This window comes from Talpa europaea, assembly GCF_964194135.1.
Source record: "Talpa europaea genome assembly, chromosome: 6".
Lineage (NCBI taxonomy): Eukaryota > Metazoa > Chordata > Mammalia > Eulipotyphla > Talpidae > Talpa > Talpa europaea.
In genome coordinates, this window is record NC_140072.1 from 67,655,127 (window position 1) to 67,676,033 (window position 20,907).

Consider the following 20,907-nt stretch of genomic DNA (forward strand, 5'->3'; position numbering starts at 1 on the left):
TTTAATTTGATGTAGTCCCAGCTGTTTATCTTTGCCTTCACTATCACTACTTTGGGTGATGTGTCTGTAAAGATGTCTTTGATGTGCATATCACGGAGTGTTTCGCCTATATTTCCTTCTATATATTTTATGGTTTCAGGTCTTTTGTCTAGTTCTTTAATCCATTTTGAGTTGATTTTTGTGTATGGTGTGAGGTAGTGGTCAAGCTTCATTCTTTTGCATGTAGCGACCCAGTTTTCCCAGCACCATTTATTGAACAAACTTTCTTTGCTCCAATGCATAGTCTTTGCTCCTTTGTCAAAGATTAGTTGACCATAAATCTGTGGGTTTATTTCTGGATTTTCTATTCGATTCCATTGGTCTGTATGTCTGTTCTTGTTCCAATACCATGCAGTTTTGATGATTATGGCTTTGTAGTATAGTTTGAATTCTGGGAGTGTGATGCCTCCATTCCCTTCTTTTTTTTTCAGGAGAGCTTTGGCTATTCGGGGTTTTTTGTGATTCCATATGAATTTCATCAATAATTGCTCTATTTCTTTGAAGAATGACATTGAAATTTTGATTGGAATAGCATTGAATCTGTATATTGCTTTTGGAAGCATGGCCATTTTAATAATGTTTATTCTTCCAATCCATGAGCAGGGGTCTCTTTTTATCTTTTTGAGTTTGAAATCTGTTTTATCTGATATAAGTATAGCTGTTCCTGCTTTCTTTTTTGGTCCATTTGCTTGTAGGATTGTTTTCCATCCTTTAACTTTGAGCCTATTTTTATCTTTCGTAGCTAAATGTGTTTCCTGGAGACAGCAAAAGGTTGGGTTTTGTTTCTTAATCCAGGCTGTAACTCTGTGTCTTTTTATTGAAGTGTTTAGTCCATTTACATTTAGAGTTAATATTGATATGTTAACATCTGTATTTGCCATTGTGTTTGTCTTTCCTTTGATTTTATTTATTTATTCTTTTAATAACTTTTTTTTTTTGGCCTTCTTTCATTGTTATTCGTCCCTCTGAGGTTCTGGCTTTAGGACTCCTTGTACTATTTTTTGGAGTGGGGGTTTAGTTGCAATGAAATTCCGGAGTTTCTGTTTGTCTGGGAACGTCCATATTCTTTCTTCAAAGAGGAAGGAGAGCTTTGCGGGATAGAGTATTCTTGGTTGGCATCTGTTTTCTTGGAGTCTGTTGACTATGTCCCTCCACTCTCTCCTTGCCCGTAGTGTTTCTTCGGAGAAGTCTGATGTCAGCCTGATTGGCTTTCCTTTGAATGTTATCTGTTTTTTCCCTCTTGCCAGCTTCATTATTTTTTCCTTGTCCTGGATTCTTGGGAGCTTTACTATTCTGTGTCTTGCTGTATTTTTCCTTTCGTCGTGGAAGTTTGGTGTTCTTCTTGCTTCTTGTATATCAATTTTCAGCTCCTTCTTCACATTTGGGAAGTTCTCTTCAATTATCTCTTTGAATATTTTCTCTGTTCCTACTTCTCTCTCCTCTCCTTCTGGTATTCCTATAACTCTTATATTTCCTTTCCTCATGGAGTCAGATAGTTCCCGAAGTCTTTCTTCATTCTTTTTCCTTCGTACTTCTCTTTCCTTTTCTGTTTTGGTTCTTTTTATTTCTGTGTCTTCAAGAGTACTTATTCGTTCTTCCATTTCATCAATTCTGCTTTCATTGCTTTTCCCAGAATTCTTTAGTTCTTCCATTAATTCTTTGATCTCCTGCATTTCTTTTACTTCCCTCTTTAGGGACTCAATTTCATTCTTCTGATCGTTGATTATTTTTCCCTTATCATTGTTTTCCTTTATGACTTCTGTCAGTTTTTTAATCACGGCAATTTTAAATTCTCTTTCTGGAAGGCTCAGAAGTTCTTCCAAGTTACTGTCGTTGCAATCTGGGGGCTGGTTTTCTTTTTGTGGTGTGCTTTTTCTCTGGAGAGTTGCGAGGTTGCGTGTGGTTCTTCTCCTCCCTATTGTCTGTTTTCTAATTTGCCGTATGCGTTGGGACACTGTGTTGTTGGGACTGGCCGGCATCTTGGGTGGGCTTCTCTGCTCCCCTCTGGTTCCTCCAGGAGTCATCTGTCAGTTTCAAGCAGTCTTTACTGGAGAAATGTCCCTGTTCTAAAATGCCGATGTGGGGACACACTCCCCTGTGCGCCTGGTCTGCCCCGGCGGTGGGCTCCTGCTCCCCCTCTGGGCTTGGACTGCAGGCCAGAGGGGGTCTGGCATGGGCGAACTTCCCCCGCTCACCTCTGGCTCCTGAGGAAGCCTTCTGCAGGTAGTCTTTACTGAAGAAATGTCCCTGTTCTAAAATGGTGATGTGGGACACACTCCCTGCGCGTCTGGTCTCAGGCACACTCTTCTGCGCGCCTGGTCTGCCCAGGCTGTGGGTGCTCGCTCTCCCTGTGGGCTCAGACTACTTGTTTGGAAGGGCCCCGGTGTGGGCTAACTCCCCAGCTGGCCACTAGCTCCTTCAGGAGCCTGTTCTGGCTTCAAGTTGCTAGGTGGCGCCAGAGATCTCTCCTAGAGCCCTTGGGGAGCTGATTTTCCACCCTGTGGGACAGGGAGCAGAGCGGGGATGGTAGGGTACACCTCAACGGCTTTGGGGTGCTGTGTCTGCCTTGTGCCCCACCGTCGTGGGGAACCCACGCCGCTAATTTCGTGCCCCGGGTCTCAGTTCCAAAGCCCTCAGTTCCAGGACGCGGGCTGTAGCCCAGATCAGTGGCGCGGGAATGGCGCCTTTTGAATCCCGCTCCCCTGCCTGGGCGCCTGGTTCCTGCTCACTCAGGGAGGGCCTCCGCTCGTCTCCCCGCAAGCCTAGGTCGCAGGCGCGGGGACCTGGGCAGCTGCGATCCGATCCGGATCCGCGTTTGCTTTTCAACTGCACTGCTTTTCAGCGGGATCCGCGCTGCTTTTCCGCGCAATCCCAATCCGCGTCTGCTTTTCCAGCGCGCTGCTTTTCGCACAAGCTTACCGGGCGGCCCGGGGCTGTGTGCTGGTGCTGGTCTTCTCCTGGGGGGCGGGGCTCTCTTTAATGGTGCCTGGAGCTCACCTCCGCGGCGGATCCTGCAGGGTTTTCCACAGCTCCCGTTCACTCGGTCTGGTGGCTGAAATAGTTCCTTTCCACTCACAGTCCCGCTTGCTGCGTCCTTTCAGCCAGCATATCTTCTAAAGGGGTAATAAATACTCTGGCATTTCCACTAAGTTGAAGAAGAGGCAATAATGATGACTACGCCTTCACCTACTGTTTACCACGCACTGGACATACTGTATGGTACCATTAGAACAAAATATCAATAGAAAAACTGTATGTCTATATATAAGATATATGACAATTTCCTAAGAAAACACGAGAAAATCATTACTAAAACTACCTCAAACAACAAACTCATAAGTTAGGATATAAAATGAATGCACAGAATCAACAACTTTCATATACACAATTATCAGTTACAAAATGGCAGAGTAAAACTTCACTTAGAATACCAACAAAGATGGTTTACTATTTATAAAAAAGCATAGCAATAAAGGTGCAAAACTAATGTGAGTGAAGGTTCAAAATTCACCACAGGATAAAAATGTAAAACTGATAAAACACAAAAACATTCCTTGCTGTTGATCAGAATATGTGTACATAATGAAGATGTCAGGTGTTTCCAAATTAATTTAAAAATGTAACAAAATTCTAGTGAAAATGCCAAGCATTTTTTAAAAACGAAGCTACAAAAGTATATAGAATGTATATTCTATGCTTAAATATAAATTATGCTTAAATAGGAATATACTGAATAATACTAGACTAAAATTGAAAATCCAATGTTAAGAGGCACAACCAACCTTACCAGATATTAAAATATATTACAATGGCTCAAAAATGATTGCAATAATACGCCACTGAAGCATAATTACTCAGACAAACCAGTGGGAATCAATAAAAACTATAGATGTAAATTCAAGTATCCATGGAAATTTAGATAGCATCTAATATCAATGAAGCAAAAACTTTTAGTAGTGTTGGAAAATCATTTAGAAAAATACAAAATTGGGTTTGCACCTCTTGTCATGTAAAAAATAAACTAAATGAATAAGATTAAATATACAAAAAATGAAACCATACAATATTTCATATAAAACATAACTCAACAGCTAATAAATTATAAAACATGATGTGTGACCACATGAAAAATAAAAAGAATCACCTTCTACTACATTGCAATACAACGTCATAAGCATAATGAAAGGCCAAAAGGCGAACTGGGAGAAAATGTTTACAAAACGTGTAGTTGATGAAGGTTTAATATTATTCCTAGCTAAGGATCTATTCAAATGGAGGGAATAAAAAACACAAAAATGATAGGAAAATGTGCAGAAGAGGTGAGCAGAATATTCATGAAAAAAAAATTTAATGGGGCTTTTGTGCTTTAGGCAATGAGGGAATACAAAGGTTGGATTTACACTATTGCTGCAAGAGGACAACTGGGAAAAATGAAAGATACGGATGTTTTTTGGAAATATCCAAAAACAGGCAGCACAAGACTAATCCTTGAGAAAATGGAAAAAGATACAGATGCTCCAGCAATTTGCTGTTAACAACTCTAAACACAAGGGGAGGAAGGAAAATCCTAATTACAGAAAGCAATTAGCTGAGGAGATGGTGAATGAGTTCAGAGAGGCTCCAAAAGAGGAGTTCAGAAAAGGAAAGAGCTACAAGTGGAGAGGGGAGAGGGCAGAGCTCCAGAAATCTGTATAGCAATCTCCTTGAATCTTATCCGAAGGATAAAGGCTGCGGGCTATGGAAAGGCCCAATGGAGGGGGAGAAGAAAAATTCCCAGGGTTCTTCACAGAGAGTTAGGGAATATTTGATTTCTCACCAGGTAGAGTAGAAAGTCCTTACAGGGAATTCAGGGAATTCAGCAGAAATCACAGCACAGAAATAGGAATAAACTATCCATAGAGTATGGGCAACTACAGGTCTTAACAAAGCTTTAAAACAAACTTCAAAATGAATATAATATCTCTAAGAAATTTAACTTAAATGTACAGACAAAAATAGATTTAAAGTAAGGAATGGAAATGATGCTCAATGCATACATTGACCTGAAGAAAGATGGTGTGACTATTTTAATATCAGACAAAGTAGATTTCCAAGCAAGAAACATTACCAGAAAAAAATTCACATTTTATAGTAAGACATAATTCATAAATAAAACATAAAAATCTTAAGCATATATACCAATAACAGAATTCCAATACACATGAAACAAAAACTGACAGAGGGAAAATCTATAATACCAATTTGAAGTTTCCATACTCCTCTCACCAGGGATATAGAAAATTTAAAAAACTCAACCCTATAGACTTTTAAATGTTCTTACCCCAAGACAAACAACAGAATGCAAGGGTTCATAAAATATTTAGCGAATTAGTCCACATACTAGGGCATTAATTAATTTCCAAAAAATTTTAAAGTACTGAAATCATATACAGTAATTTTTGACTTCAACAAAATTGTTTGGAATCAACAAAAGAAATTTGAAAACCTCTAAATATTTGGAAATTAAGCAACATACTTTAAAATAATGAAGGGACAAAAAACAATCACAATGGAAATTTGAAAATTTTGGGGTTATTAAAAATGAGTGTTGAAAAGGTCATTTTTTTCCCCAGTAATTAGATTGAACCATAGTCAGAAGACTCACCACTGCTAAGAAAGCAACTCTCTTATATTAACCTATAATTCAACATAATCCCCATAAAATCTTAGCAGATCTATAAATTATTATAAAACTTACAAGCAGATTCTAAAATATACACTGAATTACAAAGCAGTAAGAATAGCTAAAATAATTTTGCATAAAAGAACAAAGTTGAAGAACTCACAATTTAATTTCAAGACTCTGAAGAGAGTGTGACACTGACTATGATACTGCAACAAAGAGAATCCTGAAATAGACCCATTCATAGATGGTGAACCACTTTAACAAAAGGTACCAAGGCAATTCACCAGGAAATAGATATATATATATATACTTCAACACATAGTGCTGGAATAACTGAACATACACATATAAACAGAAAACCAAAAAACCTTAACACTCATCACCAATACAAATACTAACTTAAAAGAGATCAGGAATCTGACTGTAAGAGTTCCATAAAACTTCCTGAAGGAAACCGAGAAGACATTAGTAATTTAGTCTCAGGAATATAAGAAACAAATGACAAAGCAAATAAGCTTTATTTAAAAAAAATAAGCAAATGATAAAAGAAAAAAATGTAAATTAGACCTGACCAAAAGGTCTGCTTTTTCTGCTTTTTTGGGGGGGATAGATGCTACTAAAGAGAATGAAAAGATAAGCCACAGGGTTGATAATATCTGCAAACGAGTATCTGACAGGAGGCACCTATCCTCAAAATGTAAAGCTCTTACAACTCAGGAAGAGAACCCCACATTAGAATGGGCACATTCACCAAAGAAAGTGAGTGGCAAACAGGTAAAAGGTGCTCATCATCATTAGTCATCAGAGGCGGTGGATACACATGAAAACTATCAGATAGGACTTGATATCTAACGCAATGGTTAAAATTTATTTTTTTTAAGATTTATGCATACAGAACTGGGGTATAGGCCAGAGGTACAGGGGGTGAGAAGAATCACCAGAGACAAAGTGGGGAATAGAACAGGCAGACTGAATGAAATACACTGCTGTGGGGGGCAGCAGGTGAGACAGGAGAGGTCTGCTGCACCATGGGGGTAGCTCCCTGGCCTGCTGGGGATTGAACGCATGCCTCAGAGGTTGCAGAGAGCTTCACAGTACTGTGCTTATTAGCACCTTGTGCCACCAGGGAGGCCCCATGGTTAAAATTTAAATGAAAAAAAAAAAAAAACTAAAAATTAATGGAACCAAGTGGGTGGCAATATATGGAGCAAATGCAATTATCACACATCGCTGGTGGGAACAGTATAATTATTCTGAAAACAGTTTGGCTGTTTTTTTTAAAATTAAACATATACCTTCACATGATCTGGATATTCTACTTACAGCTATTTACCCAGAAGTAGTAAATAAAACTTATTTATACAAAGATCTGTACATAAATGCTTGTAGCAACTTTACTCACATTGCCAATAAATTGGCAATTATGGCAATCAACACAAATATCCAAAAACAGGTTAACAGAAAAGGAAATTATGTTTTCAATGGAATACTTCTCATTAAAGAGGAATGGCCTACTAACTACAAGTCTCAAAACATTATGTAAAGGGCCTCCCCGGTGGCGCAGCAGTTGAGCGCTGGGTTGTGAAGCTGCCCGCAGCCTCTGCAGCGCCGGTTCGATCCCCGGCTGCTCCTTGGCCACCGGAGGAGGGTCCCACATGGCATGCAGACTCTCCTGCCACCCGCTGCTCCCCTCAGCAGTGTACTTCGGTCCTTCTGCCTGCTCTGCTCCCCGCTCTGGCTCTGGTGAATTCTCTCACCCTCCTGCGCTTCTGTACCCAGTGCTTGTATAAATAAATAAATTAATTAAATAAATCTTAAAAACAAATAAACAACAACAACAAAAAAAACATTATGTTAAGTGAAGGGAGTCAGACACCAAAGAGAGTATATGCTATAATTCTGTCTCTGTGACAGTCCTAAATATGGAAAAACTATGGGGAAGAAATCACCACCAGGGGTTGGGGGCATGAGAAGTTTCAGCCTGACTGAAGACAGGAAAAATAACTTTGGAGATGACAGAAATTCTCTGTATGTTCACTGTAGTGATGCCTATATGATGTGCTTATGTCAAAACACATCAAATTGTATATTTAAAAGGGTGAATTTAACTGTTTGTCAATTACACTTCAATAAACCTAACCTTAAAAAGAAGTATGCAGACTTTTAAAGGTTTTTAAATGTATATTGTCAAATTGCCCTTCCATTAACTTAATTTATTCTCCTACTCCCATTTTATTTATATTCCCACTGACATTCTACAAATGCCTTCTCCCTCATCAGCCTTAATGAGATTATTTTAGACTTTTATAATTTGATAAGTTCTTTAAAAATAGCCCCTCCCTATTATGATTTGCATATCTTAGTTTTTAGTGATGAATATTTTTTTGTCCATATCTCTGACAGTTACATTTCTTTTGTCTTTTGTCCATTCTTTTAATTCATCGTTTTAAGAAAGTGGTACCTTTTTTACCAAATTTTTTAAAGCCTGCAATATATCCTCAAAAGTTAGTCATTAATATATTCCCAGCTTCTCATTTGCCTTTCACTTAAACTTTTTTTAAATACACATTTTGCAATTTGAAATTTCTCAGTGTTTTTAGATTATTTTCTCTTGCATTTTTAGTTAAAAATCTCTTTCATCACGCTGAGTTTAGTTAAATATTAATTATATTTTTCAAAATTTTAATAGGCTTTTAAAATGTCTTCTAATGGGATAACATTTCCATTTCTTCACTCAAACTTGGGGGCGTGAATCACCAAACTGGCAGTTTTAGGATATTTAAATTTTTTTAATCTCTCCTGATACAGTAGCTACAAGTCACATGTGGTTATTTAAATCTAAATTAAGATTTTCCCCCTTTTTTTGTAGTTACATATAAGTCATATTGATTTTGAGTTAATTTTTGTGTTTGGTGTAAAATAAGAAATGTCATTCTTTTCAAATGGGTATCCGATTTCCCAACACCTTTTATTAAAGAGACTATCTTTTTACACAGTATATTCTTAGCAGCCTTTTTAAAGATTAGTTGGTAATACAGGCATAAATTTATTTCTTGCTGTCTATTACAGTCTCCTACATATCTATGGATCTCTTTTTATACTAATAGCATACTATTTTCACTACTTTAAATATAGTTTGAAATCAGGAAGCTTGTAGCCTCTTCCAGCTTAGTTCTTTCTTGAAGCTCCTTTGGTTATTCAAAGACTTTTGTGGTTCCATACAAATTTTAAGATAGTTGCTCTATTTCTATGAAATATGCCACTGAAATTTTTATAGGGATTATACTGAATCTTTAGATTACTTCCAGTAGTATGGACAGTCTAATTCTTCCAATGTAAGGACACAGGTCTTGGCAAAGTCCTTTTGGAACTGACACTAAAAACACAAGCAACAAAACCAAAACATACGAAATTATACCAGACTAAAACAATTCTGAACAACAAAGGAATCAACAAAATGAAAAGGCAACCAATAAAATAGGAGAAAAAAAATGCAAGTCTTGTAACTGATAATGGATTAAAACCCAAAGTATTTAAGAACTCACACAATTCAATAGCAATAGAATAGGACCTCCGTTGTGGTGCAAGGGGTTAAGACGCAACCTATGAAGCTATCCACAGCCACTGCAGCATGAGTTTGATCCCCAGCCAGGGAGCTACCCACATGGCACAGCAGACCTCTCCTGACTCACCCACTGGTCCCCTCAGTAGTGTATTTTGTCAATCTGCCTGTTCTGTTCCCCACTTTGTCTCTGGTGAATCCTCTCATCCCCCACACCTCTGGCCTGTACCCTAGTTCTTGTATGCATAAATAAATATTTTTTTAAAGATTTATTTATTGATTTATTTATACAAGCACTGGGTACAGTCAGAAGTGCGGGAGGGTGAGAGAATTCACCAGAGCAGAGCGGGGAACAGAACAGGCAGACCGACGAAATACACTGCTGAGGGGAGCAGTGGGCATGGCAGGAGAGATCTGCGCGCCATGTAGGACCCTCACCCAGCGGCCAGGGATCGAACCAGCGCTGAAGAGGCTGCGGGCAGCTTCGCAGCCCAGCACTCAACCGCTGCACCACTGGGGGAGGTCCATAAAAAAATCTTTTTTAAAAATAGCAACAAAACAAATAATCCAATTGAAAAGTGGGCAAAAAGCCTGTCTTTTTCTAAACACAAACAAATGGTCAAGAGGTATATATGAAAGGTACTCAGCATCAGGGAATGAAAATCTAAGCCACCTTACTTATACCTGTTAGGATGTCTACTATAAAAAAAGTAATTTTTATATGGGTTTACAGAAGAGGGAATCCTTGTTCACTGCTGAACAAGGATGCAAGTAATTTGGCACAGTCATTTTAGAAAATAGTATGGAGGATCCTCAAAAAACTTAAAAATAGAACTACCATGTGATCCAACAATCCCACATTTGTGTATATATCCTAAGAAAAATAAATCATTATCCAGAAGAGTGGTATCTGCACTTCCACATTTACTAGTTTTGTCCGTAATAGTCAAGACAAGGACTAACAATCTCAGTTTACATCGATGGATAAAGAATGTGGATAAAGAAATGTGGAAAACATCTGCAATGGAATTACTATTCAGTCATGAAAAAGAGATACTGACATATATGACAACATGAATGATCCCAGAGGACATTACACTAACAGAAATAAGCCAGACACAGAAATAAAAATACTGTATCATTTTACTTATATTTAGAATTTAAACAAGTTGAACACACAGATCCAGAGAAAGGAACAGTTGTTGCCACAGGCTAAGGGATGGTGGTGGCAGAAATGGGTAATGTTGGTCAACTTTTTAACTTTTAGTTGGAAGACTGGTCTGTGTCTGGGGATCTAATTTACAACATAAATACAGTCAGTAAAGCTATATACCTCAAATTTGCTAAATCTTAAGTGTTCTCACCACTAAACAAAAGTTAACTATGTGAGGTGACAGATGAATTTGATTATAGTAATCACTGCTCCAAGCACATGTACATTAAATCAGCAACTTGTACACTTAAAAAAATAACACACTATACAACCTAAATAAATGCAATATTTGTCAACTATACTTTAATTAATCTGGGGGGGGGGGGCGGGAGTGAGAATAAGTGAGTATAAATTATAGTGTATTTTCATAAGCTCATTTTCCCCCTCTAAAACTACAGCACCCTCCACTATCAGCAACCCACACCACAATGTATTTGTTTCAATGGATGAACCTATACTGACACATCATTATCACCAAAAGTCTGTAATTTACATTAGAGTTCCCTTTTGGTGTTCCACATTTTATGGGTTTTGACAAATTTATAGTGACATGTACCCACTACTGCAATACCACATTGAACAGTTCTACTTTCCCTCAAAATCCTCTGTGTTCCACCTATTTATTCCTGCCTCTGCTTTACCCTTGGTAATCACTGAGCTTTTGAGTATCTCCATGGTTTTGCCTTTTCCAAAATGTTATATAGCTATCTTTAATTATACAACGTGTAGTCACTCCAGATTGGTTTTTTTCACTCAGTATTATGCATTTAAGATCCTTTCATATCTTTTCATGGGTTGATGGCTCTTTAACACAGAGTAATACTGCAGTCTGGGTGTACTACAGTTTATTCACCCTTTCACTAACTGAAAAGCATCTTAATTGCTATAAACACCTCTGTGTAGATTTTTGTGTGGATATGTATTTTCAGTTCCTTTGGGTAAATACCAAGGAATGTGAATGCCAGATCGTTATCTTAAGAATATAGTTTTAGAGGCCTCCCCTGGTGGCGCAGGGGTTGAGAGTTGGGCTGCGAAGCTGCCTGCAGCCTCTGCAGCGCTGGTTCGATCCCCGGCTGCCAGCAAGGGTCCCACATGGCACACAGACCTCTCCTGCCGCACCCACTGCTCCCCTCAGGAGTGTATTTCGTCGGTCTGCCTGTTCTGTTCCCCTCTCTGGCTCCGGTGAATTCTCTCACCCTCCCATGCTTCTGACTGTACCCAGTGCTTGTATAAATAAATTAATTAATTTCAAAAAAAAAAGATAAAACATTTCCTTGGGAAAAAAAAAAGATAAGACATTTCCTTGGGAAAAATATATATATAGCTTTACAAGAAACAACCAAACTATCTTCCACAATGACTGTACCATTTTGCATTTTTACCAGCAATGAATGAGCATTCCTGTTGCTCCACAGGCCCACAAGCATTTAGTGTGATACCACCCACATTTCCAATGTTCATTAGCCAATAAGTGGCAAATGGGTACCATAATGGACAATAACAGAAAATATTTCCAACAACAGAGAAATTTCTACTCTGTTTACAACTTAATGGTTTATGCATTAGAAGAGGAACTAATGTGACAGGTTTTTATTTTTTCTGTGCATAAATATATCACTTTTACCATTGGACTTTTGACGGTTCTTTATCTCTCTGCTCAGAAGTTCAAATTCTTGCTTAGCCACTTCATAACAACATCTCCATTAACAAATTATTTAAACCCTCTGAGTCTCTGTTTCCTTATTCAAATTATTTGTAAGTTTATTGTAAAACTTAAATTAGATATACAAGGTAGGGCAAATTTAATATTCATGATAAGTCTCATTTGTAAGCTCTTTTGTGTTAGGAGTTTGTTTTTTAATGTTTCAGTATGATACTTTGAGGACATTTACTGAAGACAAGAGCTTAATACTGTATTTACCTGATCTGGATTTTTGTAACCCAAAAGTAGATTTGCTGCTTTTATATCACCATGAACATATTCATTTTCATGAATGAATTCCAATACATCCAACTGTGAAAAGAAACAGATAAGGTTATACTGCTATTTATTTGGAAATCATGATCAACACGAACATTTTGAATACAGCATAGTGCGGACTTTTTTCATATTATCAATGACAAAGGGATGCTTTTCACAATTATGTCATTATTTATTCTAAATATCATATGTACTCATTGCTCATCCTGGGGAAAAGTTGAATAAATTGATCCTCAAATATCAAGTACTTTTAATTGAAGCTCTGATGGAAAGAAAACAAGATTCAACAATGCCTATGCCTAGTGCCTATGCTCTTGAGAGTGTCGTGGCCAAATCACGCTATGCAAGAGGAAAAACCCAAAAAAAACAGAGATCTATGGTGAGATAACCAAGAGGCCTACTCAACAAGTCTTCACCCAAGCGATTATTATAAAACAAGTTTGGGGGATACCAAACCAAAACACCATGTCAATGAGCACGAAGAAAGGCATTCTCCCTCTGTATAGTAATGGAAAACTCCTTAGCTACATTTTGAAGTCCTTGAAGCTTACATGTTGCATATATCTGGAGCTTAACAAACATTTGCAGGCTTCCTAGGTAGATAAATGGGAGACTGGAAACAGCAATGAGTTCTACCTGCCATATCCCTGGCATGAAGTTTCATTCTATTTAAAATGGATAAAACAAAATGGAACTTAGGCAAATCAAACACAAACAAGATAAGAGATATATGTGGTATAAACTAAATGTTTTCATGGGTGCTATTAAGATTTCATTGCTTCTTATTTGGCAAAGTATGCATTATTCATTGCACACTAATTACTGCCACCACCCCAAACTTGTAATAAAAACTTTACAGCACTAACATACCATCATATGTCTAGAATGGAAAATAATACATTTTGATATTGTTTGCATTGTTATAAATACAACTGATAAAAGAAAGGTTTTTCTTACAGCAAGTTTATTCTGGTATGTAAAAAGCTGTGAGGGGAAAAAAATCAAACCTAGAACCAATGCCTAATTGAGTTTGTACTGCCAAACACAGCATATTCTGTCACTTACAAAGCCCACTGCTATCAATTTCACCAAAGTGGCCTCTATTTACAAGAACTGATATTTCTAGGGCAATAATTCTTCATTCTCTGATAATTTCACAAAGGGCAAAGATTTGTATACTGCAGCAAGCAAATAATCTGAAAACAGAGTATGTAAAATAAGTCATTCATTCTTACCATTCGGATACCTAGCTGCAGGACAGTTGACTTCTTAAAGGGTCCATTCTGGTCTGAGATCTTCTGTAAATCTATTCCCAGTCTTTCCATTACCATAAATCTGTAACTATAAGAAGGAGATGTTGAGAGATCTTAGATAGTAATGCTTGAGACTATTAACACATTTGAAACAATGAAAAATATCCACAACCTAACAATGAAGTATGATGCAGTCTGAACCACTACAGAATGAATGTGCACTAATAATCTTACTGCTTTTATCTTTGCAAAAAGACACTACACTTAGTTTGCAGGAAGTTTTCTAGTAGAAAAGAATGCTGTGCCAAATCATTCACACACTGTCTTAGATTATGAAAAGAGAATAGTTTTTCCAATTAAATAGTACTGAGTTTAAATTTACTACATCACCTTCTTATATAGTACTGAAGAAATTTTTGGTCTATACAGAAGGTCTTTTTTTTTTTAATTTAGTTCTTCATTTTGGCTCCATGTATTTTTAAATTGTGTAATAATTGATATGTAAACTTATATTGGTTTCAGGTGTAAATGTAATGACTATCTATACATTGTGAAATGATCACGTTTGTTTCTTGACCTTATAAAATCTTTTACTTTGTTCATAAACATGCCTTTTTAAAAAGCGATTCTTCCTTCTCTAATGGGCCCTTCTGCACCCCTTCTTTTCTTCCTTTCACTTACCCACATTAATCCTTATTTTTTGTACACACACAAACAAAGGATTTTTTACTTTGTCTTACAAAAGCCTGATTGTATGTGCACTTTTATGCACCATAGTTTTTGCAATAGTATTCCATTAATGTTCATTTTATTTTGATTTATAACACTCTTAAGAATGTTTGAGCAAAAGCACCAACCTTAGAATCTATTTTATGATCTAAGAAATAAAAATAATGTCCCTTATATTTTAAAGACACTTCTACCATTTCATTATTGTGCCTCTCCTTAAGAAACAGAACTTAATTTTCCTCTCAAGTAGTGACTTGCTACTAGCAAAGATAATACAGTAAAATGATGGGATATCACTTCTATGATTAGACTATAAATAAACAACTGATTTTCTTTTTGGATGCATGTTCTTGTTTGTAAGATCTTGTTCTACCCTCAATCGCTTTCTCTCCTTCCTCTCACCCTGCCTCCCCTCTAGGGAAAGTAAGCTGCCATGTCTTTATAACACTCAGGCATGTGATGGGAGAGACCCATGTGATAAGGAAGTGAGACCTCTAACAATTATATCAGTGAATTTTGAAACCTATCTTCAACCTGCCTATAGCCCCATCAGTGACTGTGAAAACACATCTTTCCCAGTTGAGTCTTGAAATAACTTCAGCCCAGCAGACCCTGACTCCATCTTCGTGAGAAGTTCCAAGCTAGAAATAGTCAGGAAACCTTGCCACAGAGTCATGATTCACAAAAACTAAGAAAACATTAATTTGTTATTATTAAGTCACTATGCTTTGGGTAATTTTTTATATAGCAACTGATAGCTTATAGACCACAAAAGGAATAGTTACAAGACAATATTTGATTATAATAATTCCATTTACCTTCTTCCCTTAAATTCAGTAAGACCAGATCCATAAAACAGCGGAACTCCCAAATAATCAAGTTGTTTATGTTCTATCCATCTTCTAACTACAAAGAAAATTTAACAGGAAAAAGATGCAAGCTTTTTAGAAAAGTAGTTCGTATTTTCCACAGATGCTAAGATTTATTTCACTAATACCCTCAATAGAAATTAGATCTTTCAGGCCTCCCTGGTAGCGCAAGGGGTTAAGCACCACACTATGAAGCAATACGAAGCCTCTGCAGCACAAGTTCAATCCCCGGCCAGCCAGGGAGAAACCCACATGGCGAGGCAGACCTCTCCTGTCTTGCCCACTGCTCCCCTCAGCAGTGTATTTTGGCCAATCTGCCTGTTCTGTTCCCCACTCTGTCTCTGATGGATCCTCTCACCCCCCCACATCTCTGGCCTGTACCCCAGCTCTTGTATGCTTAAATATATAAATCTTAAAAAAAAAAAAAGAAAAGAAATTAGATCTCTCCAGAAAAAAAAAAATTTTAATTAAATGATTTTTTAAAAAGTTCACTTTATTTATTATCACAACAATTTACACAAAAACAAACAAAAATTTAAAATTCAGTCAATTATTACTAAAATAAAAGTAGTCAGTCTTTATATATACACAAATGTTTCTACACAGGAAAAAATTATTTCAGATGTTAGTTAAATTTCTAAAGATAATATACTAACTACTAAAGGATCAGTAGAAAGATGATTTTTTCTTACCTAGTAATTAAAAATCTAAAGCCATAGTAGCAAAAATAAAAAAATAAAAATGGGCAGAAAAATAATTTTGCTCTGAATTATATTATACAAAACTTGTTTTGATTAAATTTAGCATTAAAAAAACAAATCCACTTAATTCATCAGGCAGCTTATTTAATTTTTCACTTTTCTACCATATGCTTAATGTTTAAGACAGCTCTACTGATAAACAATCAAGTTTAATGGATTCTATTTGTCACTGTGACATAGTTTAAACAGTTAGTAAAGACTATAGTTTTAATGGTGAAGAGGTTTTAATAAGAAAAGCAAAGTTAATTATCGGGGCCAGACTCATCATTCTTTTTCCTAAACATAATGTAAAAATCTTAACTATATTAGTCATTACTCACACCTAATTCCTTAATGTTTTACTTAGTTCATCTACACATACAGTATTTATAAAACATTTATTCTTCAGTTCTACTCATATTCATTTCACAGTAAAATTCTTTAACAGGTAGTTCTTACATCTGACATTCAGCTCCAAATAATATCCCAACATTCAGATTTCTAACTTTTTAAGCTTATCTCTAAATCATCTTAGCATTTAATCATTTCCATACACCTGACCTCAATCCATTTTCTGAGCATTCATTTTGTTGATATGTCAATACACAGTTTTAATATCTTCTTTTTATCCTTCCTATCCAAATGGGTTTTGTAAAAGAAACAGTTACACTGTATCTTTTACACTTGGAAAACTCTTAAAGAGTTTTTATGTCAACAACCAAATATTTTATGTAAAGTGAAGCAGAAACAATTTTGAGTTAAAACATACAACCTGTCATGTACGTAATATAAAGATTTGTAAACCATTCATCTTGCTTTTTAAACTTATAAACACTATCATTTTACAATAAAATTTCTAACAGAAGGATATTCCAGAAGGCCAGAAAGACAAATATATTAACAGTCACCTTAACAGGCATACATATGGAAGTATGCTAATTTTACTTACCACAGTCTTTTTTTGCAGCTCTTTGATAAAATTTAAGTTCTGAAAATAATGGGCCATTTTCTTGATATTCCTATAAAAGAATAATGTTACTAGTAAAGAATCTTTAAAAAATGCAGGTAGTGTTTCAACTGAAAATCTGAGTATACATATATAACACATAATTGTAGTTGAATCATTTCTTACAAAACACATGCACTATATTTCCACTAGAATTCTCTGCAAAGCATTAAACAGACTTAAAGAATCTCATTTTAAATTTTCACATAATATAATATGATCACCATACTGACTTACACATGAAAGATGTCTTCTAATGGAAAGATGTGCATAATAGCACTGAGATTTGTAGACACACATACGCAGACACTCAATGTGTGCCAACATGTACATCAAGCAGGATATGCTGCAAACCACTCCGGTGGTTCATACATGATAACTTTAACTAGGTGTCCACTATACTTCATTCATTTTACTAGACACAGGATAAGAAAAAGAAAACCCCACTCCTGTATTTAAGGAACTTACCATGTAAAGCAGGGGAGGAGGAGGAAAGGAAGGGAAAAAGACAGCTAGCTAGATATGATGCAAAATATAAATGTCAATCAAAAATAAAGTTTCCTAGTATTTACACTTTAATATATACAAATATAACATTAGGTCTACTGATAAGTAAAATTATGAAAACTAAGTTTACAAAAATAAAAAAGAACAAAGCATCAAAGAAAAAAGTCAAACATTTATGAAATACATATTTAGTAAAGAACAATACTTACCACTTTTATTACATGTCTTGCATCTTTGTCTGGTTTATTTGTGGGGAAAGCTGCAGAACAAAACAAGTGGAGAAAAAATAGTTCCCAATTACTAAATAACTATCAAATCCCAGACACTGTGCTAAGCACTTTACATATATTAGTTTATTATAACCTTGCAAGAAAATTTTATAATAGATATCTTTTGCATTTTACAAAAGATCCTCCTAAGATTTAAATAATTTGCTCACTAAATTGAATAATTTGCTGAGATGCAGCAGATTAGATTCAGGAACTCAAATTTGTCTGACACCATAATCCACATTCTTTATCATGAATCATATTCAAGTATTCAAACATGCAAAACAACAGATATTAAATACATTGATTCAAAGGTAAGAGAAATATTCCCTAGATATATATCAAAAGCATTAAATCCAACAAGAGATATATTGTAAAATACACTGGGGTTCAATCTTACTTAATTAAAATCTACAAAGATTCAGAAATGAAAACTGATTCATTTTAAGTAGAAAGTTCAAAATTTTTACTTGCCATAATTCCAGAATCAGGCTATAATGGTAGTAAAAGTTTAAAAATCATCTTTTGTTGACTCTAACAATGATTCCTACATTTAAAAATATGTATCTCATAATCTCATTTCAATTACAAGTTATGTTAGTTCATATTATTTGCAAACTATATTTCACATATAGTAAACCTAACTTCTAAAAATTCATGTTCAAATCAATCCTGTCCTCTACATTATGTAAATCATTAAGATTACTCTTTAATTTTGATGAGCAGTTGATATGTAAAATATCTACAATGTGAAGTATAGAATTTTGTCATTCATCTATTTACTCTTCACCCACTTTTCTTCATTCATTCACCTAATCAATATTTATTTAGCCACAGGCTAGTAACTGTGCTGTGTTAAGATGATGCTTAAAGGAATATAAAAGGGAAAAATTACAGAACTAGTATTACATGTGATAGAAAATTAGTAGTTACCAGATTGAGAACAAGATTAAATTCCTTGGGTATAAATAATGTCCCTGTATTTATCAAATGTGTTGTTCTCTATCACAACTCCTAACATTTTCTTTTTTATCTTCTAATTTTATCAACTTTTCTCTATTCACATTATAGTTGTAAAAAATATACTAAAGTGTATAAATTCTAGTTTCACAGTTGAATAAATTAATACACAACTCTTCATAAATTTTGATACCAGCAATGCTATTAGAAAGTTCAAGAGTTATTACATTTAGTTCATATGTAGTATAAATTGTGAACTCAAACCTTTGTACAGTATCAAAGAAACTGTATCTATTTATATCAATTAAAAATTTTTCATCTTTATTCATGTAAGTCATTTTATTTTACCCAGACATGCAGTAGTCCCAAAGGAACTGCAGGAGAGATGGGTTATACATATCTAAGGAAGACTAAAACTAAAAGTATAAACAGAAGGGCTAGTATACAGAAGAAGAGGTAACGAAAGCCATTCCTCCTGCCTTTTGTCAAACAATCTTTAGAAGTATGGTGTTCAAACCTGGGGATTAGTAGCCCGGCTCTACCTCTGGCTCCACTAGGGACAGCAACAGTCTTTTTTGATACAGAAGTTGGTATAAACTCCCCACTTCTTGTCTAAAAGCAAGTGGTTCTGGCAGCATACAAATCTTTAACATAATAGAATATAAAAAGTTGGAGGATATAGAAGGAAGACAGGAGTTTTCAACGATGTAAATAACATTATGTTGCCACTGGAAAAAAAAGATACCCAACCAGTCCAAGGCCTACTCCTTGCTGCCTTCAATCAGTATATCTATACCACTTTATAATCCAAAATTTCCCATCAAATTATTCCCTACTTATATTAGCACATGAACATAACATATTTGCATATAACTTGAAACATCCCACACTTATCATTTGATGGCTATATGTGTACTCTATATATGGTGTCTGCTTTTATAATCTAGTAGAAAAATCAGACATTCATCAAATTTACTCATGCTAATGTCAAATTAATAATAAATGTTAAAAGGAGAGGTAGGTGGCACTGTAAAAATGTATAATCTATACAAGAGGGGATGATTGACCTAGAATAGCTGGAAAGACAGTAATGGGCTAGATGCAAATGTGGTTAATAGTGATCTGTCTAATGAAAGGCTTTAAAAGTTTGAGGTAGGATTGGAAACACATAACTAGATTTGCATTCTGAATAGATCATTACACTACAGTATGGAGATGAGAGTAAAGGGGAACCAGAATAGATAAGGACAGAATAGTAAGGATTTCATTTTGACAGATCAGAAAAGAGTGAACTAGATCTTGAATTACAGTATAAATGTTAGATATAAGAAAAATGAGCAGATCCCAGAGATTTCACAAAATGAAACTGATAAAACTTAAAGATGGAAGAAAATGGATCTAGTTTGTTAGGCAATAGGTAATTAATCTATTGGGAGGCTGAAAAGAATAACCAATCATAAAGAGTGATAGCGTTGAAAGTTATTAGTCTCAAATCTTCAGTTAGATTTCTGACAAGAGGTCTGATGACTTGTTAAGTAATGCATTGTGAACCCATAAAATAGTTGTCTTCCTAGCACTTCTCTATTCATTGGGAAATGGAACTAGTATTCTCTCTAAGGAACCAATCCTCCCACTATCTATCTACATGAGCCAGTACAGCTGTCTATCATATCTATCCTCTTTTATGACGGAGCTGACCACAGGACCAAGTCAGGCTAACTGGAAAAATAAGCCCACGGGCTACATAACAGGTTCAAAAAGGGCAAAGTGGTATAATTATGTAAAATAGTTTTCCTTAGAATTTGATGTTAAAATGCTACATAACACAAGACAGATCATAAACTGTAAGGATACTTAAATCCTAGAAATTGCAGTGATGGCTTTCCCTAGTTAAATGGCAAATAAAGTCAGAAAAACATACCCATCACTGAGGAAAGTAGGGTTAATGCAGGGAGAGAGCAAGCTCAAGTGATATTGTTCAAGAACTGAATCTACCTATAACTGATCCCGAAAAGTCATCTATTTCTCAGGAACAGAGTCAACAAATCCCCCTTTTGCTTTCATTCATTTGAGTTTCTGATTCTGGCACCAAAAAACAAACAGAAACAACTCTA

The 20,907-nt window shown here is 35.6% G+C and overlaps 1 protein-coding gene across 1 annotated transcript in view; it reads right to left on the reverse strand.

Moving 5' to 3' along the window:
- VRK2 (VRK serine/threonine kinase 2) overlaps positions 1-20,907 on the reverse strand; it is a gene marked incomplete at both ends in the record, with an annotated part of 102,968 nt that overhangs the window by 59,316 nt on the left and 22,745 nt on the right. The window contains 5 exons of the mRNA XM_084235135.1: positions 12,401-12,493; positions 13,696-13,801; positions 15,261-15,348; positions 17,001-17,070; positions 17,774-17,823. Of these exons, the coding sequence (XP_084091261.1) occupies positions 12,401-12,493; positions 13,696-13,801; positions 15,261-15,348; positions 17,001-17,070; positions 17,774-17,823 (407 nt within the window). The remainder of the gene's footprint in view (positions 1-12,400; positions 12,494-13,695; positions 13,802-15,260; positions 15,349-17,000; positions 17,071-17,773; positions 17,824-20,907) is intronic.